At 38.7% G+C, this 26,793-nt stretch overlaps 1 protein-coding gene and 1 long non-coding RNA gene across 6 annotated transcripts; one reads left to right on the top strand and one right to left on the bottom strand.

The window, feature by feature from the left end:
• Positions 1-1,456: 1,456 nt before the first annotated feature.
• On the top strand, positions 1,457-22,702 carry KYAT3 (kynurenine aminotransferase 3). 5 transcript variants are annotated; one of them, XM_032696183.1, is made up of 14 exons: positions 1,457-1,520; positions 5,760-5,860; positions 7,384-7,442; positions 8,650-8,794; positions 11,165-11,314; positions 12,415-12,501; positions 13,907-14,029; positions 14,120-14,240; positions 18,125-18,201; positions 18,637-18,726; positions 19,254-19,440; positions 20,441-20,514; positions 20,943-21,029; positions 22,417-22,702. In XM_032696183.1, the coding sequence occupies exons 2-14, from the start codon at positions 5,762-5,764 to the stop codon at positions 22,477-22,479; spliced, it is 1,362 nt and encodes a 453-aa protein (XP_032552074.1). In that variant the 5' UTR covers positions 1,457-1,520; positions 5,760-5,761; the 3' UTR covers positions 22,480-22,702. The 5 variants fall into 5 exon arrangements, with proteins under 5 accessions (XP_032552074.1, XP_032552078.1, XP_032552076.1 ...); XM_032696185.1 differs by lacking the exon at positions 1,457-1,520 and adding an exon at positions 1,724-1,822; XM_032696184.1 differs by lacking the exon at positions 1,457-1,520 and adding an exon at positions 1,847-1,949.
• On the bottom strand, positions 18,589-26,789 carry LOC116790811. The gene is made up of 3 exons (XR_004358506.1): positions 26,449-26,789; positions 18,876-18,954; positions 18,589-18,784 (listed from the first exon to the last, which is right to left on the bottom strand). It is a non-coding gene; the product is annotated as an uncharacterized LOC116790811 (long non-coding RNA).
• Positions 26,790-26,793: the final 4 nt, after the last annotated feature.

Genomic DNA, 26,793 nt, shown 5'->3' with positions numbered 1-26,793 from the left:
ACATCCAAGTAGAGGTGTTCTAGTCTGGTCTATGAAACTGTTTCTCTTCGGTCAGCTCTCACTTTCATTTTCTATGAATATACACAGTGATCATATGCACAACACAATACATACAGTGATATGCAAGTAGTGTATCTATCATGTTTGATATCTGCATTCTGCCTGCTAATCCTCTTTGTGATTATTACTGACACATCAGACCTCTTTCTAGTATCCACATTAAAAAAAAACAGTGAAGGCTTGCTACGGAAAACATTTTCTCATTGGCTTGTACAGTTCTTTCAAAAATCTTTATCTGTATTACTGAATGTTTTTGAACAAGAAATGCATTTGACACACAATGTCATGCCAGACCCTTGTAAAATCTGATTGGTGGGTTCTTCAGCTCTGCAGAGTCACAGTGTGACTTAGCATACAAAGTCAATTGGAGTTGTACAATCTTTCTCTTAAACTTCTGTACAGTGATGTTGATATTAAGGCAAATCAGTTTTGTAAAGATTTATAAATAAATCTGTCTGCAGCCTGACACTGTAGGCTGCAGAAATATTTTAAATATATATATGTATTTCTAACTGAATAATTTAGTGATGTTGGGGTCCTGATTAAAGGGAACTTTTCCATTTACAAAGAGAGTAAGTCTCTGTCCTGGTTGTGAAGGGAAACCTTAAAAATGCAAATCCTGTGAGTTAGTGGAATACCTGAAGAAATCTGGAAAACTGAACTCTTTCCTGATAAGGGGTCAGCTTAGTTATGAGATGATTGTTAATGATTTTGACACTTTATTCCATCCAGAAAGACAGCCCAAAGAAGGTAACCAGTGAACCCGGTTTCATAGAATCATAGAATATGCTGAGTTGGAAGGGACCCATCAGGATCATCGAGTCCAACTCCCGGCCCTCTGCAGGACACCCCAAAAATCACACCATGGGCCTGAGAGCATTGTCCAAATTCTTCTTGAACTCTGTCAGGCTTGATGCTGTGACCACTTCCCTGGGGAGCCTGTTCCAGTTCTCAACCACCCTTTGGGTGAAAAACGTTTTCCTGATACCCAACCTAAACCTCCCCTGACTCATATTCCTGCCATTTCCTGGTCACCAGAGTGAGGAATCAGTACTTGCCCCTCCACTTCCCCTCATGAGGAAGTTGTACAGTTCGATGAGGTCTCCCCTCAGTCTCCTCTTCTCCAGGCAAAACAGAACAAGTGTCCTCAGCTGCTGTCCATGAGGCTTCCCCTCCAGAACCTTCACCATCCCCACGGCCCTCCTTTGGGCGCTCTCTAATGGCTTAATGTCTTTCTTACATTGTGGTGCCCCAAATTACACACAATATCCAAGGCGAGGCCGCCCCAGTGCAGACCAGAGCGGGACAATCACCTCCTTCCACCGGCTGACGCCCCTCAGGGCCCGCAGGGCGCCCCTGGCGGGACGGGCGCTCTCCGCCCCTCGGACGGGCGGGACGGGCGGCCCCGGCTCCGCCCCGGCGGGAGCGGTGTCGGCGGGCGGCGAGGCGGCGTCGGGGCGGTGAGTGAGCTGTGGCGGCGCCGGCCGGGGCGGAGGCGCTGCCTCGGGGCCTGTCCCTGCCTCGGGGCCTGTCCCTGCCTCGGGGCCTGTCCCTGCCTCGGGGCCTGTCCCTGCCTCGGGCCTGCGGGGGAGGCGCCCCGGGGCGGGTGGGCCTGGCCCGCTCCCAGCCGGGGCCGCGGTTGTGGCCCCGCAGAGCGGCCGATGCCGGGCCCGGGGAACACCCCGGTGACCGCGGGCCTGTCGGTGAGGGCCGGGGGTCCTGGTGCCCGGCAGGTTCTGGCCTCTCCAGCTCTGTGCTGCAGGTTGGAAATACGCGCGGGTGGGAGCCTGAGTGCAGTATAGAATGGCTAAATGGTAAAGCTGCTCTGCGAGGGGGGAAAAAAAGTAAACCTCCTCCCCAAAACCTCATCGCTCTCCTCAGTCCATACGGTAAAATTTATTTCTCCGCACGCAGTTTTCTCCTTTGCTTGTAGATTATGAGAGAAGAAAGGACAAAATGTTGGCTACTATGATAAATCTTTCACGCAGAGCAGGTTTTACGTTCAGTGATTTGAAGTTCCCGAGAACAGTGATTTTGGCAACTGTTCTCTTGGCTTGATAACTCATTTTATCACCTGTAGATGGTAAGGGAAAAAAAGTACTGGAGAGGCCTCCCCTGGCAAGGTGGCACCTTTTTTGTTTCTAAAAGTTTCCTCTAGACCGTACGAAGAGACAGTCCTTCAGAGGCTTGACAGCCTTTGGCTGAGATGTAACATTTTCCAGGTTTGCATTTCCAACAAAGATTTAGCACAACACAAATATCATGGGGATTATATTTACATTATGACATTATTGTGGTGGCTGACAGGCTTTCAGTATTTCTAGCAGTGTTTGTTGCTGAGACTGCACAGTAAAATGAGACTGTTACCTGGACAAATGCACCAGTTTAAGGGGCTTGACCAAAAGTCATTCAAGCTCTATGACATGGTTTTTATAGGTGTGGTATAATTGAAGCTCAATACCAGCAGCATTTGGTCTTCAGTTTCAAAGGAGCAAAATTAAATAATTACAAAATTATAACTTTCCATAAAATGTCCTGGTGGTTCAGCAGCATCTGAGGTCAGGGTACTGTATGACCAGGAGATTGGGCAGCTGTGAAGGGAGCATAACAGCCTACAACTCAGAGGTTGTATCTGTGCTGGAGCAGTTATAAAGCACAGCATGAGCTAAATGATTGTTAGTACACAGATGCATTCATATAGTTCCCATGACAAAGTCTAACTGTATCTTCCAGTCTAGTTCAAATCACCAAACCTGAGTTTAAACCAGATTAGCAACCAGAATATGTCTTCTTCCCATTCCCATTAAAAACATTTACTGCATTGACCTTTCTGATAGCCTTCCTTGCTTCTCACTCTCCTAAAAATATAGAAGTAGTAGTAGTAGTAACTTGTAGCAGGAGTAGTAACTTGTTATCGTTTCTACCCTAATGTGTTAATTTTCTATGGGTATGTAAGCCTGAATTCCAGGTATGCTGAGTTAGAGCATGAATACTTCAGAGCACTGAAAATTAGAATGGGAGGAAAAGTATTCCTTGCTGTTAATTTCTGAGTTTAATGCTGGTGTCTGACTCCAAGATTAAAAAAAGAAACATTAATAGGATCAAGAAAGGAAAATACCTTTTCATTCCCCTACAAAGATCAGTGCATTTTCTGTGTTGGAAGAACTTCACCAATTTTGAAGAGAGTTGAAACAGGGTTTGCATTACTTCTGTAGCTTTCCTGAGCTGGAATAAATGTTGCATCTCGATGAGAAAAACTTAGCTTAGGACATTATAAGCCATCTCATTAATGTGTCTTACACATACTTGGTTGTTGCTGAAACACATACAGCAGTAATATTTAAGAGTGCACTCATCCTAAAAGTACCAGTAAATAATTCTTTTGAGCCTGTGATCGGTTTTAATATGTCATAGACAATTACAGTGGGAATGTATGAGTTTGGGCAAAAAAAGAGTAGGCCTTTCTTTTATTCTTTTCTTTTTTCTTTTTTTTTAAACAGTGTAGGAGAGTATCTGGTTATATTAAAGAGGCCTTTCCCTTTACTCCCTAGAGTAGTTTAAGTGGAAATATTCAATTGCACATGAAGGAAGAGGTATTTTTAGCAATAAAAAGTCATAAAAGTATTTTAGATGAGGCTTTTTTATTTGATGGCCAGTAGTTGTCTCTGAGTGCTCTTGAGTCTGAACAAATGCTGTTCACCATTCACTGGAAAAGTGTCACAAAGATTGAAACACAGTGGGAGAAATGTTACCTTCTAGTGCCTTTTCTTGCTGAGGCTGCTCAGCAAAGTATTGTTTCCATTATGCTCCCCATAAAGTTTTCACAGTTCCTACATTTTTGTGGTGTTAAAGGTGGATATATTTTTTCACTTCAGGTATTTTAGGTACTTGCAGAGATTGGCCACACCACAGTGATACAGGTCTGCTGTGGCTCATGCAATCTTGTGGTTTTGCATGACTGCCTTGTGTTGAATAATGGTTCACAAATACCACACTGCCTTTCAGTGCAACCTGGCACTAATGCTGGAAATATTTACAGCTGTTAATAATTTTTCTAACAACACTTGCAAGTTAGTTTTGCATGTAAGGCTTGCAAGTTTTTTATTTAATTTTTCTATGTCTCAATATGAAATGAAACAGGCAGAGATATACATGTTTGCCCCTCAGTGCTAACTAACTACTGCAAGCACCTGCAGCTGAAAGAGCAATGCTGCCTTTGGTCTCACCCTGGGGAATAGCACCACTATCATGGTCACATTTTAAGTTAGTATCAGTATGTTACATAAGTAGTTTTTGTAAGGTTGCACAAGGAGAGGAATAGAGACCTTCAGAATCTTTTTGATTTCACATAGTTATTATCAAATATTATGGTGAATATGCTAAGTGGTTATATTAGAAGTAACTTAAAATGGATTTACAGGTCTTTTTTAAACAGATATATTTTTTTGTGTCTTTCAGAGTATCTGCAAACTAGTGTCACAGATTTAGTTGCTGTTTACTTTTGCCAGTCCTCAGGCCAGCAGAGTTTCTTCTTGTAAAGGAGCTACAGTTGATTACTTGCAGATTGCTAAATGCAGTGGGATTACATAGGTATTTTTGAAGGTCTGATTGAGTTAGCTACAACTCAGTACTGTGTGAGAAAGACCCTCATTTCAGAATTGAGACTGAGTTAGAAGCACCTGGAACAAGACAAAGACAAAACCAGCATACTTTTAAAACTTAAGTCATTCAATGAGACATCCTTAAAAGGGAGTGTTGATTGGCCTTTTCTATTAGTTTGTAAGTGTAAAGAACCTTTTTTTTTGTTCTCTTCCCCTTTTCAGGTAGGGAAATCTGGGTGGAGCAGGAGTTATCCTTTAATGAGTAAACTTTGGAAAACATAGTTAATAATTATACTGCTGTGGCTACTGTGTTTCTCACATAGATCTGTGGGTTACATGGTTCTCTCTAACATATTCGAGTCATTTTGATAATATCAAAAATGATAATGTTAAAAATACATTGTGGAAGTAGTTGCTTGAAGTACCAGCTCTTACTTATTTCTTTATAGTTGTTGATTAACAGGACATATTTTCTCCAGTCAGTGAATGATCTATTACTCCACACAGAACTCCTTTGCTAGCTCTCTGTGTTCTGCTGTAGAAGATATTTGATGTTTGCCAAGTCACTGTGGCAGAACTCGGTATAGCTACATAAAGTGTTTAGGCCTGCCTCTCTTGTGTGACTGGTGATCTTAATGATCCTGGTTTCAGCATACCTGATTGGAAATGGAGACCAATTTTAAAGATGTGTAACTTTTTAGAAATTAGGCTCTTTTTCTGTTCTGTCTGTATTGGCAACTGTAATATCAATTTTTATTACACAGACACATTTTCACAACAATTCTAACGGAGACTTTGAAGCTTGAATTTCATTTAGTCTTAATTATTATTCAAAGAAAAGAAGATCAGTGCTGACAAAAAAAGGAAACCTTTTGAGATGACATTCAGAAACATTTTGCAGCCCTGTCAGTTAGAAACTTTCATTGTCTATGGTTAGAACTGTGGCAAGGTAATAATTTACTAGAGTTTACTTAATTGAAACAAAATCACTGGAGGGAAGAGGAGAGGCTCTTATCTTTTAAAATTGCTTAGTGATGTGTAGAAGAAGCTCATTCCTAGAATCTGTAAGGTTTTTCAGGTCACTTATTTATTATGCAGAGATGTTTTTTGCTTCACGAAGCTTCTGTTGCCGTGGCACTAGAACATGCCAGCTACGAACAGATTTGCTTTCCAGATCCATCAAACATTCAGCCTCTGCAGTAAGTATTCCTTCAGCTTTGTAGAGAAAACTATTTCATGCAATATTTTAGAGATGCACTACTTTTGTGTCACGTAAATCAGCATGTAAAAAAAGACGTGTATGTGGCTGAGTCTAAGTAGTACCAGTGTTATTTGTCTTTTTGAAATACAGCCAAACATTAGTCATATTTAACAAAACATACACTGTAAAACTGGATTACTCTTCTAAACCATATGTGCATCTTTAAATATATACAGTACAGATTACCTAGTCAGAATTCTCTCTTAACTCCCTTTTGTTCTGTGTTAAGAAGTGTGACTTCACCTGTCTAGTTATCTTTACAGTTTTCTTCATGAGGACAAATAAAAGGTGCCTGTGTTGGATTCCTCTGGTGTTCTTGTCATATTGATCAGGTCAGAATCAGATCTGTAGAGAAGACATGAGCAGAAAAGTATCTGTTTTATTTTATAGCTTCCCATTCTTCAAATCACAATGTATATGGTGTACTCATTACTATAAACAGCTTGAGTACCAAAGTGTACCTGCTGCATAATGTTTCTACTGTGAGTCATTTCCATTGATTCAAAGTTGAAACTTGGAATGTAATGGTAGTGCTGACATTTTCTGCTCAGAGTGTGGTGGCTAGAATATGGTTTTTGAATCTTTCAGACAATAACAATAGCTGGTAGTGGTAAAAGGTGCTAAAATTCAGTTGTTTGACTCAAAGAAACAGGAGTGTCTGAGGGACTATGTAACTCCTATGTAATTTTTTTCCGATATCAAGCTGGCTTACAAAAATAGATATGAGCTTGCACTTTTTTGTTTGCCCATAGAAATAAATCTGGTTTTCTTTTTCCTTTCTCTTTTTATCTTAAAAATATCACAACTATCACTAGGTTTTTCTCTGCCTCTATATAAAGTAGTCATTGAAAGTCTATTCTACAGGAGTCTTCCAATACCTTAATTTAAGGTCTGAATATACAGCAAAAACATGTTCTGTTGTGGGTTTTTAGTGCTTTGAGTAGATACTTTCAAGTTTTAAAAATCTGAATGAAAATAGGAAATGTCTTTGCTACTTTCCTCTTACCCATCAATTTAACAAATAAAATTACATTGCAAGTGCTTGCTTTCCAAACTGGATTGAGCAGGAATTGGGCTAGAAATAGCACAGTCTGTAAGTTTTTAGCATATCATAGAAAAGAAAAAGAAAGTATGTACAGTATTTTTTTCTTTTTAGGACATCTGTTAAAGCTCTTGAGCTAAATTATGCTCCTCCTCCATCCTTGCTAAAAGTTTAGTGGCTTTAGATAATGACGAATGAGAATTTAGGATATTTTTGTGTATTTTCGTGTTAATCTGAATTCAAGCTATTATGGAAGCTTTAATGAAAGAACATGTCTATAATTTTGTGTAACTGCTGAGTTCAGCTGGCAGTGGTGTATCTGAGAAAGCATGAAGGAGGGTTTGTCATGCAGAATCCAACAATATCGTACTTTGTCTTCCTTAACAAACCCCTTCTGTCTGTATATTTTGATCTTGCAGACAATGACCTTCAGACACAAAAACACAAGACGAATTGAAGGCCTTGACAGCAATGTGTGGTGAGTAAAAGGAAAATATCTGCAAATTTCAGAAAATGTCTTTGGCGAATGTATTTCCTTTCCAAATTGATAATAAGGTACATGGCAGCTGCCATCTCTGCTGGAATAAATGTGGTACCTGTTTAGAAGCAGTGAATGAAATTCAGTTAAAGGTGTGATTAATTGTTATTTTTGAGCTTTAAATATTAGGCTTAGACTTCTCTTCATCCAGTAAACCACATAAGACAAATATAATTCTTGGGCATGGTAGTTTAGCTGACTTTTAAATTTAACTGTTAATTCTGTTGGGTAATGTATTTCCATTACACTTGATTCGTGTTTACCAAATAAGTCAGATTTCTTTTTAAAGCCATTATACTCGTCTTTATAACTTAGTTCATTATTTTTAATACTTGTGTTTCTAGGTATTAAATTGGTCTTAAAGCAATATTGCCATCACTAATAAATATGGAATTTTTTTAGGTGATGAAAACACTATTATGGACTTAGATTAGTTCTATGTATATATGTATGTGTGCACATATACACAAGGTATTTTGATCATTCAGCTTCAAGCTAATTTTTTTAGCAATGTGTTTTCATTTTTGACAGAACTGTTATGCTACGTGGAGGGGTTTTAGCTTAGTTTTGTTTTTTTTAAAGTCTTGTTAATATTTTGGTAGGGAGGAAAGAGTAAAATGTAAAGCTGACTTGTGAAGGCAAGAAGGAAAAACTGTTCGAGAATCCTAACATTCATATCTGGCAGGCTACTAGGAACAGTTAATGAGCAGTCTAAAGCAGTTTGTTGCCTAAAATTAAAAAAAACAAACAAAAAAAATATAGCAATCAGAGGTGTCTGAGTAGTTTAAATGGCACCTTCACTTGACAGAATTTAGCCTTGAAATCATTTAATGTGCCTGGTGTTCCATTTCTGCCTATATCCAGAGTAACTGTGTGTTTGTACATTTGCACATCTGAGCACAGTTCTGCTGGCAGAAAAGTTGAAGAAGTGGATGGAGAAAGTCAAATGTTTTCTTGGGTGCCCTGTGACCCCTGTGGTTACTTACCACTGTCCCAGTCCTCAGTTCTCCATGTGAACACTCTACTTAAACCCATTTCCACTGCTGTGAGTTTGTCCAAGTGAAACACTTTTTTTTGCCTTTTAATCTTAAAAAATGAAAAGATAATTTTATTTGTTATGTTAACATTAAGATGTTTTTCGCTTTAGGGTTGAATTTACAAAAGTGGCAGCAGATCCCTCTGTTGTTAATCTCGGTCAAGGCCTTCCTGATATATCCCCTCCCAGCTATGTGAAAGAGGAGCTGGCAAAGGCAGCAGCAGTTGACAGATTGAACCAGTACACACGAGGCTTTGTAAGTATTGTGGAACTGAAGGACCCAAGTTCAGTGGAGAATGTGCCACAGGGGAAAAAATTGACTTTGCTTTAAATTGGTTTTTATCTGTAGATTGTACTGTTATGTTCCAAAGTAAGTTGATCCAGTAGCCTTACCTGTTACTAATGAACTTCCTCTGTGTAGGCTTCTTCAAGGCAAATCCCTCAGCTAGAGCAAAATGGTGGAGCACATCTGGGGTAGACTGTCTCTGAAGAGTGAATTCACAGTTTAAAGAGCGTAGATGATACATTTTACATTTACCTCTGTGTAAACATAAATCAGACAGTATAATGGTAGAATGAGAGAGTAGCACTTGAGACAGAGCCTCTACAATGAAGAAAAGATTGACCCATAGCATTTAGTAGATTTCACTGGAGACTAGGAAGGGATGAAAAGAGAGTAAGTTTTTGCCCCCTGGAAGATAGTCACTACCCATTCTGGAAGTTGGCTTGTAGAGTTTATGTCCTGAGCTGGGTGTGAGTGTATGGCATTTATGATTGTCCAAGGCAGGATATTCCAGTGACTATTACTGTTTTACTGTGACCACTTCCTTGTTTGGTTTGCCTATCTTTTATTTTGTGGTAAAGATAGACTATATTGCCCAATTGAGAATTGTGTGTCAGGATTGCTACAAGACCCTAAGGCATCTATTTAATATTTTTCTGGATGACCATGTTATACAACAGTGATATAAGAGCATCTTATAGACTGGTAAGCCAGAAATGGTGTTGGTAGTCATGGCATCACTGTGTACATATTCCAAGATAACTTTTTGACTATTCTCTAAGAAGTTGATGGGGAGCAGCAGTGGCCAGCAGTTCCCTGAAGGACAAGCTATCACAGTGAGCAGGGCAGAGGTCTCACCTGCCAGGGCGCAGTCCCACAGTACCTGAGCAAGACAGGCCCAGAGATGGTGGCTGAGGTCACCAGACAAGCTTGTGGTGGTGAGGTGGACCTGAGAGCAAGCCAGGAATTCAATCCACAGTTCAGGCCCAGCAATGCTAACCATGGATAGACATAACCCAGTGATCACCTTACCAGCTCATAAGAAGAGAATTAACTCTATCCCAGCTGAAACCAGGCCAAGTCTACCTTCTGAGGAAGATTCACAGACTGATTCTCTAAAACTATATGTGAATCAAGCATAAATATAATTTCCTAATGCATGCAATTATTCAGTATTTACTTTTATCACTTTGTTCTTTATATCCAAATGATTTGATAATTCCCATGATAATTATGAATGTTTGAAAATATATTATACTGTAATAGTACTTAAAGAGGAATTTTTACCAATATTCCCATCTTCAGCCTTTGTACTTTGTCTGCAAACTTCTGCACTTCTAAGGTTTTTGAGCACAAGTGTTTGTGGCAGCAGAGGTGGGAGGGATGAGAATGAATGATCTCTATCCATCTGATAATTAAGCTCTCATTGATTGTAGGGCTGTGGCCTAATGTGACTTGGGTGCTGTAGCATTCCTGTCTTGCCATGACACGGCAAGAAATGGCTGTCACTTGAATCAGCAATGACTTGTAAGCTTAATTTATGGTAATGTTTTTGTTTACAGAAAGGTTCATGATTTAATGCCTTGTCTATAGAAGTATAATGTTCAGTATTTTAGAGGATTTTTGTTACGTAGTTGTGTTTTCCCAAGGATACCAAGTATCCCAAAAGAAAAAAGATTTTTGCGGCAGGAATTCTGCAGTTTTTCTGAGTAAACAACATTGTGTCTTCTTATTTCCATGTTGTATATGATCTTTATTGCATGTTTATTTTCTTGTTCTTTGCACATTTTGAGAAGGATGTGTTAACTACTGTGTCCCTGGAGGGGACACAAATGGTGAATAGTGCTCTGAGATTTGGGATGTGACTATATGAATCATTATTCTGATTACAAGTGCTGTTTATTAGCAGTATATAAACAGAATAAAAATATTTCCCTTGCATCAAATACTTTTTAGTTGAAAGATAAGGAAGAAAACAGAGGGAGCTGAAAGAGACTCAAAAGGAGGGTGAGGATGAATTGGTGTCACAGTATTCCCTTCTCTCCTCCTAGCTCTGGTATAGGCTACCTGGTGCTACTCTGAGGTGTGATAATATGGCAGAAATTAAAAACGACCAGATAGAAAAAGAATATCCTAGTAGATACAAATAAATTGAAAGCACTCTTTCCTAATGTGCAAAAAGCTTAAAACGTGTTACCTGTTAACAGCCGTTAACACTGAGGGCTTATGTCATATTTTTCTATTTCAAAATGTACTATTTTGATATATGTGGAAAACCCCCAGAGACAGGCTTTGTACATTGTTGGAACACTCCAATCAGTTACATTTGTTTGCTTTGAACAGGGACATCCATCGCTGGTGAAAGCCTTGTCTCAAGTGTATGAGAGAGTTTGTGGAAGGAAGATTGATCCTCTCACAGATATCCTGGTGACCGTGGGAGCTTATGGATCTCTCTTTAGTACAATACAGGCATTAATAGAAGAGGGAGATGAAGTAAGTTTTTATTGGAAATATTCACATATACTTGCAGAAATGAGAATTTTCCTGTTTTCTTATTTGTCCACTTTTAAACATAAGTTAATGTTGAGGCTTCTTTCTATCTCCATTAGTTTGATTTGTTGCAGTTGTGCACCTGACTTATGGTTTCAGAAGCTGTGATTAGGAGCCTGTCTTTTGGATGTCTACCTATCATTCACCAACGTAAAAATATCTTTTTCATACTTATGATACCTGTAGCAGTTTCTTTATCACTGTTACTGTTAAGTGACACAGTACACACTGATTTCTAACTTCAGAAAGCAACTGGGCTGTTGTCTGCAACAGAGGACTAAGGGTGGTGCAAAGAAGTGTTGATGTTTGAATGACCTTTAGGTACCATATTCTGTTTTGGACCATTCTATGGTGGCAGCATAGGTAGCAGAAAAGTCGTTCAAAGAAAGGATTGTTAATTTAGTGTACTAGCTGTGATGAGTCATCCCTTCATCATTACTGATGTCTGCCTTTTTGACAACGATACTAGAAGTCATTTTACTGAAATATTTCTATACATAGCGGACAAAACCTTTTTGTGTTGTCATGCATTTTGCTTTCAGTGTTTTGTTTGTTTTGCTTCTATATATTGCATTCTCATCTGTATCTTCCTCTTCTGTTGCTGAGGATAAAATCTGAGGACTTAAGCTGTTCTTCTGAGATTTCTAGATACTTGGAAATCTTGGCATTTTATGGACAGAATTAGGGCAGCTGTGCTGTGATTCAACAGTTTGCTGTCATTATCTACCATTTTTGCATCTTTGCCTTGCACCTTCAAATCTATGTATAGGACATAAATTGTAGTATTGTAACTTAATAGTTGTAATGTGTAACTATAGATGAACAGCCTGTGTGTGTTGTCAAAAATGAGTAGTGCTTATCATACTCAGCCTTGTGGCATTGTCGTGTGATGCTCTAAAAGGAGGAATATTCTGCAGTGTTATATCATTATATCTGGAGCACCAGAAACATTAACAAGTTATACTACCAAAGTAAATCTGCAAATATGATGACATCATGCATGGTAAATTCTCTGTTTCTAATACTGATTGTTGTAATTTCAGGTAATAATAATAGAGCCATTTTATGACTGTTATGAGCCAATGGTAAGGATGGCAGGTGCAAAGCCTGTTTTTATCCCACTGAGATGTGTGAGTAGCTTTTTAAAAATTATTTATCATATGAAGTTTCTCATCTGCACTCAATACAGTTTGATGAACACCTTCTATGAGATGCTTTTCTGTATAGTTTTTTGTAACATCCAATTACATAAAAATGAGATGGACTGCTGTAGTGTAAGTCTGAGACAATGATAGTCCAAAGCAGATAGAATATTTTATTAGTGTTGGAGAAGGTGCAACAATGTTTCTCATTTGCTTTAATTTGTGCATTTTGAAAGCTGATTAAAATTGCTTTTTTCAGTTTTCATTGCAAATAATGGAAGGGGATCACATATCATTGCCATTTCTGTATCTGTTGGTTTTCAGATGATTTTATTTCTGATCCCTTCAGCAACTCCTACAATAACAGAATACAATTACTTTTCAAAATCTGCTTGCTAAATAAGGACTGATCGTGCAGTACACATATTTGCTATATATACAAGGATTATTGTTTTGTTTATTGTTAAAAAGGACTAATTTTGCTGTGGATTAATTGTAAGTTTGGTACTGCTGGCATTCTGCTGGCAGCTTGCAAGGATTGTTCTGGATGCAAGGTGTTGATCCTGTGACCATTGCCTTGTGCAACTGGTAGCTTTGCATGGGAAGGGCTGAGGGGCTTTTTAGGTAAGACTGCTGAATGAACTCACTGAAATCAGAACAACACAAAGGGACAGAACCTCCACAGCTGCAGTGGGAGTAGGCGAGACTGTTCCTCTGGATGCCCTCCTTCTAGGGATGTTTTGAATGACAGGGTTCCTCCAAGTATTTTCTGTTTCACACCCTTGTGTTTGGTCTGACTCTGTTCCAGTCATGTGTAGGTGTCAGAAAGTTAGTGTGGCCATGCTCTATGTTCTCCATAGCAACTGGCCCAAACTTCTGTTATCCATGTGTAATACCACAGGGACACCTGTATTGTGTAGTGTATAAATCCAGAGCCTCAGTGGTGCAGATTTTTAATTCTTTGTCTATTTTCATATGTTCAAGGAGGAGGAAGAGATCTTGAATCCCTTCAGTGGTGATGTTCCCAGTCAAGCATGCACACACTTGCTCTAGTATTTGGCAAGGCTGTAAACACTCCTGCCATGTGACAGGGCTTTCTGCAGTACACACTGTAATGATCCTCAGGTGTACAACAACATCCTGGAAAACAATTCCTGCAGAGGCTTTAAGACAGACATTGGCCAGGAGAAGACAGCCACTGTCATAATAATTTACCTTGCTATTAGGCCTCCCTGCCTGTTCCTAGAACTGCCTTCTCCCAGGAGAGCAGAACAGCGTGGATAGGTTGTCAAGTATTGTTATGAAAGTGTCTGAGAGTGATAAGTTAGGCATCTCTCTTTAGGCTGTGGTATTCAAGTAATGCATACATTTATTGTTTGTTTTGTTTTTTTAGAAAAATAATGGAAACTCTGCATCTAGTGCTGATTGGATCTTGGATCCTGCTGAACTTGCAAATAAATTTAATTCCAAAACAAAAGCAATTATTCTGAATACCCCACACAACCCTATAGGCAAGGTAAGAGTCCTGCTTTGACACTACTATAATTTCAAAGAATGCCTTAAATACTATAATTAATGCATTGTCCCATAATTTTTTGTATCCCAGGTGTTTACCCAGGAAGAGCTTCAAGTAATAGCTGATCTGTGTATTAAACATGATACCCTGTGCATCAGCGATGAGGTGTATGAATGGCTGGTGTATAAAGGGAATAAACACATTAAAATAGGTACTGATTTTCTGTGGTATCTTAGAATTGGTTGTGGAATGATGCTGTAAGCTTGCCTCTCAGAGATACTGCTTGCTGGAAGGAACTCCCAAGCTTTGACTATTTAGCAATGTTTAGAGTCTAAGGAGGAGAGCCCCTCCCTTTTCTGAAAAGTGTTTTAAAGAATAATTTCCAAATAGAATTTTCAACTGACTTTGGAGCAGACATGCATAGAAACCAGTGGGATTGATGCTCATAAGTCCGTTATGATCATATGAATATCCCATCCTTATTTGGTTACTTTGTGGGCCATGACAAGTATAGCTTCTGTTACAGTATGTGTATTGGACTGTGCTTTGCTAAAGGACTAATAGAAGGAACAGGGATTAGAACTTCCTTCTCAGAGTATTGTAAAGATAATCAATGAGGGAAATGGATAATGAGGAACACAGTAATTTTTACTCCACTAGTTATAAAAATTAAAAAGCAGTATAAAGGTCAGCGTGGAGATAGTGCATGAGCAGTGTCCCTTCAAAGTGCAGAGACATTGGACATTGTATTCAGTCCAAATAATGGACATTGGATTCAGTGAACTAAGTCACTGCAAGTGCAGTGTGAAAGCATGTTAAAGTTTTCAGGCAGAGTTGCTACTGCTACAGGGGTGAAGCACTATTGCAAGAATAAGGCAGAAAAACAGACATGATGTAATGTCCCTGTCCCTCTTGTTTTATTTCTTGATCCCAGTTTTACTGAAGGTGGTGGAATCACTCCCACTGTCTCAGAAAATTTAATTTAGTGCAGGGTACTGAACTCCTTCCCCAGTTTCATAATGCTACAGCTAAGTATTTATGTAAGAGTTTCTAGTGTGGTGGTCTTGGTTTGGCTCTCCTGATGTATTTGAGCTGGCTAAAGTCCAAAATTTGTTTCTGATGGTAGCATCTTGCATGAACTGTCTGTTAAGATGTAGTTACTGTTGTTATGAAGGCACATTTCAGTCGTGTGCAGTAGAGGCATCTAGTTGAGAATAAACAATGAAATCAAGACATATAAATATAAATTAGACAAGAAAAAGCTTAACTTTTTTTCCTGGCTTTGCCACTGATTGAATGCTGAATAACTTTGCTTCTATGCTTCAATTCCATATTTGTAGAGTGGCAATAAAAAACTTTCAATTAATGGGGGCTAAATCATTGTAAAACCGGAATCTTGTAAATAATAAAAAGGAAATTGTATCTAAATGACCTTGCAATACTTATTAGCTCAGCCTCACAGTTGCTGACAGTACATTGATTGTCCTGGCCACGCATAGGCTATGAGTCTGTTTTGAGAATGACCTAATTCCATGGCTGCTGTGGTTGCCTTAATAGTGATACCTTCTCAAAAACCTTAAGATATGGAAAAAGGGGAACATTTTGGGTACATGTGATAGTAATTTTAATTACTGCATCCTAGCAACTTAGCACAGTAACTGATCATATGTCCCAATTGCAAAGTAAAATCGGTTAAATTAAAGCTTTCTTCATGGGCTTAGCAGGTATTTAGTGCAAATAGCTGTCCTCAGAACCAAAATCTCTGTGGGTGGTGTAAGGTAATCCATTCTGCTTTGCAAAAGCAGCAGGTCCAAACACTCATGTTGTCAGTCACACTTTGTCTTAGTGGACAGGTGACGGATTCTTAAGAGGCAGTAACTCCACTGTTGTTGGCATCAGTATTGTCATCTAATGCTTCAAACCAAAACATGTTCCAGTTGAACAAAGGATATTCTGTGGATCAGCATAAAATATAAAAATACTGTCTAATGAAAATGCAAGTTAAAGCCTGGGAAGTTGGCCAACTAGGTTTAGGTGCATATTTTCTAACAGATCCCATGATATCATCTTCAACTTTAGTGTTAAAAGTAGTATAAAACTTTCAGGGTAACACTGTAAACAATAACATTATTTCAGTAAAAGAAATAAGATCTGCTCTTTTTTAACCTAAGTTGATTAGATTTCTTATTTAAGTCTACAAAAAATAATACAATAAAAATAAGTGTGTTATTTCACTATTTATAAACTCCTGTGTTTCCATATTAACCTTTACATATTCCATTCAATGCAGTGGCACTTTTTTTGTGGGAGATACAAAATGGATATTGCATCAATTTACATGTTCTAATGGTGGTTCCTTAATACAATTTAACAGGGGTTGCTAGCCACAGATCATAAAATTAATACAGTCTTTATGCTGTCACTGAAGCAGTTTTCTGTAGCATAGAGCACTTCATCATGTTTCTCATCATCTGACTCTGAATAATGATTAGGGTTGCACTGGCAGATTTAGAGATTGCATCTCATAAGTGAGGATTCTGAACAAGCCTCTGAACAAGCTGAGTGCCATCCCAGGTAACAGGCTTCTTATATGTGTTAGTTTGCACTTCATTAGTTTTTAAATTGTAGTCAGACTTGGTTGTAGTGTATATGATGTCCTATATAGTTACCATATGGCATAGAGAATTTCCCTCTCTGTTTAAAACTTGTAAAAGCTTCTTTCCCTGTGTCCTTGCGCTGCTGCTGTTGTTTGAAATGCTGTTACATTCTGTCTCCAAGGCTTTATACCTATGACTGTGTGGCAAAACAGTGTCGCTAGAGGCCATTAGTTTTGAAAGCCAATTATTTTTGCAGCCTGTGAGAGCTAGTTTGGGTGCCTTTAGGAAGTGATCTGTACTCTTGGTTGAGCTAGGTAGAAGATGCATCTGTTCATATTGCCTTTTTGTTCTCAGGGTCACAGAGCAGTTAAGTCAATATGCGTGGACTAATAGGAATATCAGTTTTTTTCATGCTGTTTGGTTTCTCTCCTAGGCAAGTTTGCTCAAAAAATTACAATACATGTTTTCAAATAACTGTAAAGACTTGTACCGTGTCTAATGCAGATAACTGCTGCAAAAACTTCAGCGTGAAATACCGTGGTTTAATTTGGAAAATCTTTGTTCATTGGTCTCCCTAGAGAGGGGCTTTAACAACTGACAGGTTCACTGGTAGTGGTTCTAGTCTACAAATGAGGTGAAGATGGATGTTGGTGACCACTGCAATTGCAACCTTGTCTAACACAAAGTCTAACTTTGTGTCTCAGACTTAAGTGTGTCTTGATCCAAATATCACTTCCAGAAGCAATATACAGAAAAAAAATTTCAAACTACAGGAAGAGACCTTTACTCTCTCATCTCCTTGGAAAGGAAACAAAGGATTTGGGTCTCCTATCAGATACAACTGCAGAAACAGAGACAGGCCTCCATGCCTCCCTTAATCCTTGCAGACATCTTTAGCTAACTGCTACTGTCAGTCAGTTCCAAGCCTGTTCAAATTATATAACACAACACAGTTTATTTACTCACTCTGCTAGTTTTCTGATGTTGTGCTGTTTGGTTCTGGGTTAGAAGTCTTAGTAATTATTTTCTTTTTCTGATGTCTAAGACAGCCAGTGACATTGACCTGGACAATTCTATTAGAGTGGTTTGCAGTGCCCGAGTTAATGTTGTGTATAGTGCTGTTGTCAGGCATCAGAAATAATGCTGTCCTCAGGTGAATGGGTAGCCACTTCTTAGATCATATCTTTCTTATGAATAATTATGCATTTTTGCTGAGGAGAACTAACATGTAGTTTTAAAACTGTGCCTCTTATTTTCTGCCTCTTTTATCATCTTCCATTAATCCTTACCTCCTTTTCATGCTAAAAAGCATTGGCCCATATATCCTTTCTCATTTGTTACAATTGCTGAAATTTTAGAATATTCTCGTTGCTTGCTTAAGATGGTGCAATGATGTATGAACACACAGCTCTGAGCTAGGGCAGTACTACAGTAATTCTTCAGATTACATGGAATGGGTGAGTTCACCTGTACCAAATTAATTTTGTTTTATATACAGCTACCTTGCCAGGGATGTGGGAAAGAACAGTAACTATAGGAAGTGCTGGGAAAACTTACAGTGTAACTGGCTGGAAGGTAAGAAGGCTCAATATAAAAGACTTCAGTTATATAAATAACAGAATGCATTTATTACACTAAAAAAAGCCTCTGTTTTTATGACTTGTGTTTTAGAAGCTTCTGGCAAATGTCCATGTCTCCAAAACAGGACAATATCATTCAGCTGGAGCAATTACCTGTCTTTAACACCCATGTTGTAATTATCTTCTTGTCTCTCCATCGATGTGCGCCTGTGAGGAAACAAATACTAAAAACCCACTACATTATGATTTGTTAAAAACCAGTCAAGCTTCTTGCATATTATGATATTTTAGTTTCCCAGTTTTGTGGTTATATGGTATGTTTTGAAATGGCTCATATTTCTGTAAAATATTTTGCTTAAAATGAAAAACTTGAGACACTGGCTAATTTTCATTATTTTTTAATTTTACTATGCTTGCTTTCCTCCCTTAGCTTGGTTGGTCCATTGGCCCTGAAAACCTGATAAGGCATTTGCAAGTTGTTCACCAAAATACACTGTATACTTGCCCAACTCCATTACAGGTATGTATTGATGGGGCAGAGGAGGTTGTTTTCTGGTGTAGGAAAGCTGTTGGCCTCACTATAATAAAACAGTAATCACAACAATGAATCTTTAGTTTTTGAAATGTTAAATGGAATGTAAGAAGAGGCAATAAATTTGATCTGCTCACCAGACATTAAAAAAAAAAAATCAGTCTTGCAGATTCTTTCTTTTTTCACTTGCATAAAACTGACAATCTTAGTGATTTCCTAGCAAATACAAATAAAAGTTGTTACAACAAAGTCTTGTTTTACTGAGCATTATCTCTGTCTACTAGTTTCTAGTATTTTATGATGCCTAGCAAAAGATTGGGTGCTTTGGGTGTTGCCACAGCACAAAGTAACAAGCAAATTACAGACTTGGCTGTAGCTTGTGTAATTTGTGTGCTGATTTGCTTAATGAGGGCCGGGATTGAATAAAAATCCACGTGATTTCAGTAGGAAGTGTGTGAGTGTCTGTGAGTTTACTGACTGTTCATGAGTACTTTGAACATTGATTATGTTTCCAGGAGGCTTTGGCACAAGCATTTTGGATAGACTATAAGCGCATGGATGACCCAGACTGCTATTTTTACTCGCTGTCTCGAGAGCTGGAAAGCAAGCGTGATCGGATGGCTCGACTCCTTAAAGAAGCTGGACTAAAGCCTGTCATTCCAGATGGAGGATACTTTATGATTGTTGATGTTTCCACATTAAGTTAGTATAAAGTTTATTAAAAAGGGTGTGGAAAGTAACTATAGTTAATCTGAAAATGCAACTTTCATTTTAAACTGTATTCTCATTTCATGTTGGCATAACGTTGTCAGAAGTACTCGCTGGGACTGAAATTTTCTGTTTGACCTTAGTGTGTAAGGTAGACTTTATGAGCTTCAGCAAAGCCTTTATGATCCTAACTGCTGTTGGTGTTCTGCAAAACTTTGTCAAGTTTTTAGAGAGGATAAAGGAGGTGGATAAACATTTCTGTTTTCAAAAGGTATATGATGATGAGAATGTTTGAGAGCCTTGCACCTTCAGTTCATACCATTTGTACTTTCTTCTTTCTGGTCTTTTTTTGTTGGTTTCTTTATTTTTCTCAATCCGAAGTCATACCCTGAAGGCTCTTTGAGGCATTCTGATTTCTGAAGTGTAAAAGGCTACCAAAATTTACAAAACCTTTTGGAAATTCAGGTTATGGCAACTTTGGAGGAAGAATTCCCACAGGGGAACATTTTCTAGTTCCGCATTTTTCCCTAACTGGTCTTAATGGCACTTTTTATTCAGTGAGAAATGTTTAAACATAGCTGGACCTCACAGCTTTACCATGTGACAGAAAGTTTTAGGTACTCCAGTTTCAGAGATGAGAAAACTGCAGTTGCAGGGATTATTGCAGTCCCTGCAATAAATGCCCCCTTCAGTAACCTTCACAGCCCTGATTCCTCAATAACCCAGGCTTCAAGACTTCTTGGCATACTGCATGGCTTTCTTCCAAGCTACATGTCTGAATTTGCTTTAGATGGAAAGCAAGTGCTCAGGTCAGAATGGAAAGGTTCAATCTGTTGGCCCATTTTAATTGTTATAATTTAGAAATTATATACGAAAATGAAAGCATATATCTTTATTCTTAAATATTAACTATAATAAAATGCTGTTAATGAATGCTTTCCCAGTGGAGTCTAGGAAATCTTACAACATATTTGTTTCAAATTTATTTTTTTAGATGTGGATCTCTCTGATGTAGATGAGAAACAACCTTATGATTATAAATTTGTCAGATGGATGATAGCATCTAAGGTAAGACATCTGAGTCATACTCTGGTTTTAGAATTGCTTTTCTATTGAAAGCAAGAGCAATGCAACTTAGTTATTAAATAGTGTAGTAGAGATGTTCCATTCAAAATATTATTTGGTGTTGCTGTTAATTATGTGACTAAAATATTGCTAAATATGCTGAAAATGTACCCTGTAGGTCTGTGTTACACCTCAGCACTTTTCTTTCGGCATGTTTAAATGTTTGTTGAATAGAAGTACCTTTGAAATGTTTTGCCTAAGAAAAGTAATTTGAGTTTAGAAAAGCCTAGCTTGTGCATACAAAACCAAACCTTATCTTTCCATCACATGTTGTGAGGGAGTTCTAGAAATGGAATAGTAAAATCATCATGCTTAAAACAGATTTTTTACACATATAAATAAGCAAATGCTATTTCTATTTTATGTTTCAGAAGCTGTCAGCAATTCCTCTTTCAGCATTCTGTGGTCCTGAAACAAAGAAACAGTTCGAAAAATATATACGTTTTTGCTTCATTAAGGTAAATTTATGTCCTGAAAATCAATGCAGTGCAGAAATCTGCAAAAGACTGACTGTAACATTTTTCCCAGGACCTCTTGAGCTGAAAGTTTTTAGGAACAGAAAGTTAGCTTGATGTAAAATTCAGCACAAAGTAGCTTCAGCTGTCTTTTTGCTGAGGGATGTTACACCATGAATGTGGGTGGCATGGCTAAGAAGGGGAACTGGCAGAAAGCAACTGGATGGGTAACCATTTTTTTATCTTACTGTATTGATTTTTAAAAACATTTTTGACCAGTGGTGACAGTGAAAATTAATGAGACAGGTAACCTATCAACGTGATTTCTATAATCCAGAGCAGAGATTAACTGTACAGCAGAGTGGTATGCCTCATGCCCATTCAGTGTTTTTCCAACAGAAAAACAGTAAAGAAGTCACCTTCAAGTTTAGCTCACTTGCTTGAAAGTACTCAGGGTTTCACACAAGCTCCAAATTACAAAAGAAAACATGTTTTTTTGTGAATTAGCTGATTTTTGCCATTTTGTGAACACTTCCTTTACATATTTTCTTTGCCCTGTTGAGTCTGTTCTTGAAAAGACTGAAAGACTTTGGGGACAGGTAGGTAAGCTTTGATAAGTCCAAAGCCCTGAGATGTTTCCCAGTTGTTCTGCAGCAGTCAGCATAATGGAACGTGCAAATCCTTAACTGTTCTGTGTAAAGTTCAGAGCTTTAGCCTGAACTAGTAATGAAGGGGAGTTTCCCCTTGTGTTGCTTAGTTCTTTTGATGAGGTGTAAAGTCTTTGGTATAAACTCAGCCACTAACAACCAGGATAAAACTTGCTGCTTGTAAATGTGGCTTGTCTGCGACGAGCAGCACTAATCATTTTGGACTAATCAAGTTGGACAGCCTGTATGACTCACCAGGTTGTAGCCAAGCCACACAAATGGCTGATGAATAGATTACCCATATTTGGGGGGATTATTTTTAAGTGGTTCACAGCATAACATGGTTGCATGGAGATTAAAAAATCCCAACTGTACACATAGGGATTAGGAAGGTATAGAGAGACAAGCTAGCATGTCTCCAAAACAGAGCTGCCAAGTTACATCACTGCATTAATGCCAAGCATTTATATGTATTGCTTTCATTAAATGCGATAGTATAAATGCTGAGAAAATGTGTTATCTTTTAAATATATATAATAAATATTTTCAAGGAATCAGCACTGAATTCTTTGTGCAGTCCAGATTTGTAGCTAATAACTGTTAGAGAAAAACTGGCTGACACGATATTTATGGGATGTGAATGAAACTGCCAAAGACTGATTTGGGATGATATAATCATGACTGCCTCTCTATTCAAGAACTCCACACTTGCAGTAATAGTGCAACTGTTCCTTGTTTTGCAGAAAGACAGCACACTAGATGCAGCTGAAGTGATTCTGAAGAACTGGAATAAGCAGACAGGCTGATTTTTCTTATTAACTCTTCCATATGGTATAATTATCTAGTAGGGGAGTTTTACTGGAAATTTAAGAACAAATTACTTAATACAGTACAGAATTAATATGACATTGGAAATAACTTTTTGCTGCCATCTGCTGAGGAATTAAAACAATGATTTACCTAAAATGTGTGTAATGCAACTCAGAGGTTATTTTCAGTCTTTTCAAAATAATGTACTTTTTTCCTAAAAAAAAATAAATCTATGGGGTTCACTTCTTTTATTGAAACTAAAAATTGGTAGGACTCTGTGTAAAATAAATAGATGATATAGATATTTTAAAGCTTACAAGAAAAAAGTGGGAGGTGGTTTTTTTATGAGATAGTATAGGAACTAAAAAGAGAGACTTAGAAACATCATGGTTTGTGAAACCAAATAACCTGCAGTAGAGGAAGATTAAGACATGCCTCATGTTAGATAATTGCAGTGACTTTCCACATACCTACCTACCTACCTTGTCTGTGCACAAATTGCATCAGTTTAAATACGATGAAAAGTGCTAAGCTGCATAATTACTATTTTATTTCCCACAATAGTCATGTGTGGTGTTCTGAAAGTATTCAGTCCTCAATAAAATTGTACAAGTGGCATCTAGAATAGGAATTCTATTTGCTTATGTCTACCTATGTATTTATTACATGGATAAATCTACAAAGTAAAATGTAGAAGATTTTGCTTTAGAGGCCCCTTTACAATCAGATGTACAGTGACATAATCAATCCTGTCATTCTTTTTCTTACCATGTCACAACATAGGTAATTTCACACCAAAGTTACTTCAAACTCTTTAGATCTAGGAGGACCATGGATGTGGGCCTAATGCTGTGCTATGGAGCTCAACTGGCTTTGTTTCAAGCACAGTAGATAAAGGACTGTTTCAAAAGAGATCATTATGGAGAATTCCTTTCTAGTTGCCTCCTTTTTCAGTTCTCTCTGCAATCTTTTAATCTGTGGATGGGTTTCCCACTAGCAGAAGCAATCCAGGTAGGTAACCTCTTAAGGCTGTGTGCTTTGTTCTCCATGTTCTTTCTATGTTCTTCTTACAGGCTGTCCTGGTTTCAGCTGGGATAGAATTAATTTTCTTCTCAGTACCTGGTACAGTGCTGTGTTTTGGATTCAGTATGAGAATAATGTTGATAACAACTGATGGTTTGGTTGTTGCTAAATTATGTTTATCCTGTATGAAGCAGTTTTTTGTGTCTTCTGCTTTGCCAGTGAGGAGGCACAAAAAAGAAAAAAAAGCTGGGAGGGAGCATAGCTGGGACAGGTGACCCAAACTGGCCAAAGGAATATTCCATACCATAGAATGTCATGCCCAGTATATAGACTAGGGAGTTACTGGAAGAGGAGGCCGGTCAGGGTTTGGGGATGGGGTCTGGTATCAGTCAGTGTATGGTGAGAAACTACTGGGCATCACTTTTTCTTCTTTTTTTTTATCCTTTCTATTATCATCAATATTATTTACTATTATTGTTCTTTTCTACTTTGTTTCAATTATTAAACTGTTATCTCAGCCTACAGGTTTTACTTTTGATTCTCCTCCGCATTCCATGGGGCTGGGGGGTGGGTGAACGAGTGCCTGTGTGGTGCTCAGTTGCCAGCTGGGTTTAAACCATGACACAGGTCTTATGGTGCAAAGCCTGAATAAGTTCAGTAACTAGTTTTGCAAATATTTTACTCATTCTGTGATTGCACAGCTGGAATCTTAACCAAATTCCATCAGACTGTGACCGTGGCCGAGACCTAAAAAAGGGTATAGAAACTGGACTGTGAGAGCAGCTGCTAGTTTTTTCATTAATACTTCTTGGTCCTGGGCTTTTGGGAGTCCAGTAGCTGGGACTTCCATAGTCTTTATAGCTGTCTTGCACTGTCATTTTCCAAATCTCACCAGAAGATGGTTGGCTGGTATTTTTAAGGTGGTGTGTAGTCTTTGTGTAGAAAAATTCAGCAATTAAAATGACTCAACCGAAATTTCAGCATGAATTTCATTTGGAAATTCCTACATTAAATTCAAGGAGAAACTAATTTTTTAGGCACTAAATTTCTGTGAAATCCATACTCTGTTTTACAAGGAGTCTAAAATCTGTAAGTTGTAGTAGGGAGTAAGTTTATGTAAGTTGTAGTAGGGAGCTGTGGTGTTGCAGGAACTAAGAGATTTGCAATTGAACTGCATGATAAATCAACAAAGCATTACAAAGGACTTTTAGACATACAAGTAAGAACCAATGACTTGTTTTCATTAATGTTCATTGTGTTTGCAAAAGCATCTGAATATCCCATTGCATTATTGTTGAAATGATGATGGTAATATTAGCAATGTAAGAATTGCAGTTTAATTACACATTTTTATTAAGGACAGTAGCCAGCATGAGATACTTGGAGTGAAATTTTAAGAAGCTCCAGAATGACCAATTAAATAAGTTTTAAAATAAGATTATTGTTGGGACTACAGTGATGGGAAAGAACAGATACAGGTGGGGACAGCAAGGTAAAATTTGTGTAAGCTACTGAAATGATCTGTTGTTGACAGAGACTGTTAATAGTGGTATTCCCATCTGCCACGTCAACCACTTTTTGTCTTCTGCTTTTGGACAAAGTGTTTGAAAAGTTGCTGCAGAGGGGGAATAAAGAATTGATGCTATGTGGTGAAAATAAAACTCATTCTAGTTAATGAGAATAGGGTCAGGAGGATTGATTGCCAGCAGAGGATCTTTTTTGTAGAATGGAGTATAGGAGAAGCCAGGACAAAGCTGAAAAGCTTGATGGGACTGATAGTGGTGATGGGGACATCTGTTGCAGTCACTGTTCCGTACATAGTTATGTGGAAACTTAATATCACATACTGTATTCAAATTGACAGTTACAGTAATTTGTCTTTTATTATTCTTTCATATTTTGGGTTTACTGAGCATTTGTGAAAAAAGCCTTAAATTTGTATTTTAGTATCTATACCTTCTAATAGTTCAGCTTCCTTTTATTCTGAAAGGTTTCTAATTTTTTTTAATCAAAGGAATTCATTGGCAGGTTCAAACCAGCTAATTTTCAACGAGCACAGAGTATTTTAGTCAGCAGAGAAGTTTTTAGAAGTTGTATGAATTTGACTCGATATTAGCAAGTATAAACAGAACTTTTCAACCTCAGTGAATTTCCTTCTTTGAGCTAGTAAATTGAAAATACTCTCGTTATACAGTGGACACATGGTCTTAAATGTGAAAAGTCCTTTGTATCTGATTAATAGATAGATAGCAAATTTATAACTGTTAAGAGACTTCAATACTGATCACTTTAAAGCATTGAAGTAATGGCACTTTCCAAAATCTGTAGACAGTCCTGTCCTATCCATCTCTCTCTTTCAGTGAGAATAGGTCATACCGAAGGAATAAATTTTTCCCACTGTTTTATAGCTTGGGTTTGAAAACCTGTTGTTGCTGCTTATCATACAGATTAATTTTGCATAAGGATTATCTCTCCGGGAATTAAAGCCTGACCTGGAGTCCAGTGCTGGAGGGTTTTGGTTTTGCAACAGTTCTTGTGGTTTCTCCTTCTCTTTGGCCTGATGTTTGCTGCCAGGGTGGGTGCAAGGGGGAGGGACAGAAGGGGAGCTGATCACATCCTGCAGGAATGGGCAGGGTAAGACGGGGAGCCCACACAAGCCAGCAGGTGTGTGTGTCTGCTCGAGTCAGGCCGAGTCTGTGCATGGCCTGTTTGCCGAGGGCTTCCGTGAGTCACAGCCGGGCTGCCCGACACCAGCAAGAAGGGCCAGGTTCTTCTCGTGAGGGAATCTGCGCAGTGGCAAAGCAGAACAGCTGTAGCAGGAGATGCAAGTAAGGGGGAACTAAACTTGTCTTTTCTTCCCCTTTCTGGGAATTGTCTCTGGTTAGTTTCAGGGCCAAGAACGTATTGTGCGCCCTAGGCAAACTTGGGGCAGTTTTGCTTACACTTGTTTTCTGCGGCATTTCACTAAACTGCTGGAGTTTGCACAGGAACAGCTGACCCGGAGTCACGCCCCGGGGGGCAGCACGGCGGGCTTTGTGCAGGGGGTCTGCGGGCAGCCCGGGGCTGCTCCTCGTGGGCCTGGCCCCAGGGCAAGGTTCCAACGCAGGGCAGACCCTTTAAATGACGGCCCCAGGACACGCCGCATCCTCTGGTTTATTACAACGAGATTTTGTCCCGAAGCCGCCCGCGGTTGCAGGGGGCGCCGCCCGCGGTCAGGCTCCCCGCTGGCCCGGCCGGGCCCGCAGCCGCACAACACCCGCTGGGCCGGCCCCGGCGAGGGGCGGGGC

Source organism: Chiroxiphia lanceolata, chromosome 9 (genome assembly GCF_009829145.1).
Source record: "Chiroxiphia lanceolata isolate bChiLan1 chromosome 9, bChiLan1.pri, whole genome shotgun sequence".
Classification (NCBI taxonomy): domain Eukaryota; kingdom Metazoa; phylum Chordata; class Aves; order Passeriformes; family Pipridae; genus Chiroxiphia; species Chiroxiphia lanceolata.
Note: the sequence above shows the minus strand (reverse complement) of the source record. Positions and strands in the feature narration are given on the sequence as shown.

Excerpts from the sequence above, each read along its gene's own strand:
- KYAT3 (XM_032696183.1), top strand. The coding sequence starts at position 5,762 with ATGTTTTTTGCTTCACGAAGCTTCTGTTGCCGTGGCACTAGAACATGC. Across the intron at positions 12,502-13,906 it reads TTTTTATCCCACTGAGATGT|AAAAATAATGGAAACTCTGC; the intron begins GTGAGTAGCTTT and ends TTGTTTTTTTAG. Across the intron at positions 14,241-18,124 it reads GAATAAACACATTAAAATAG|CTACCTTGCCAGGGATGTGG; the intron begins GTACTGATTTTC and ends TTTTATATACAG.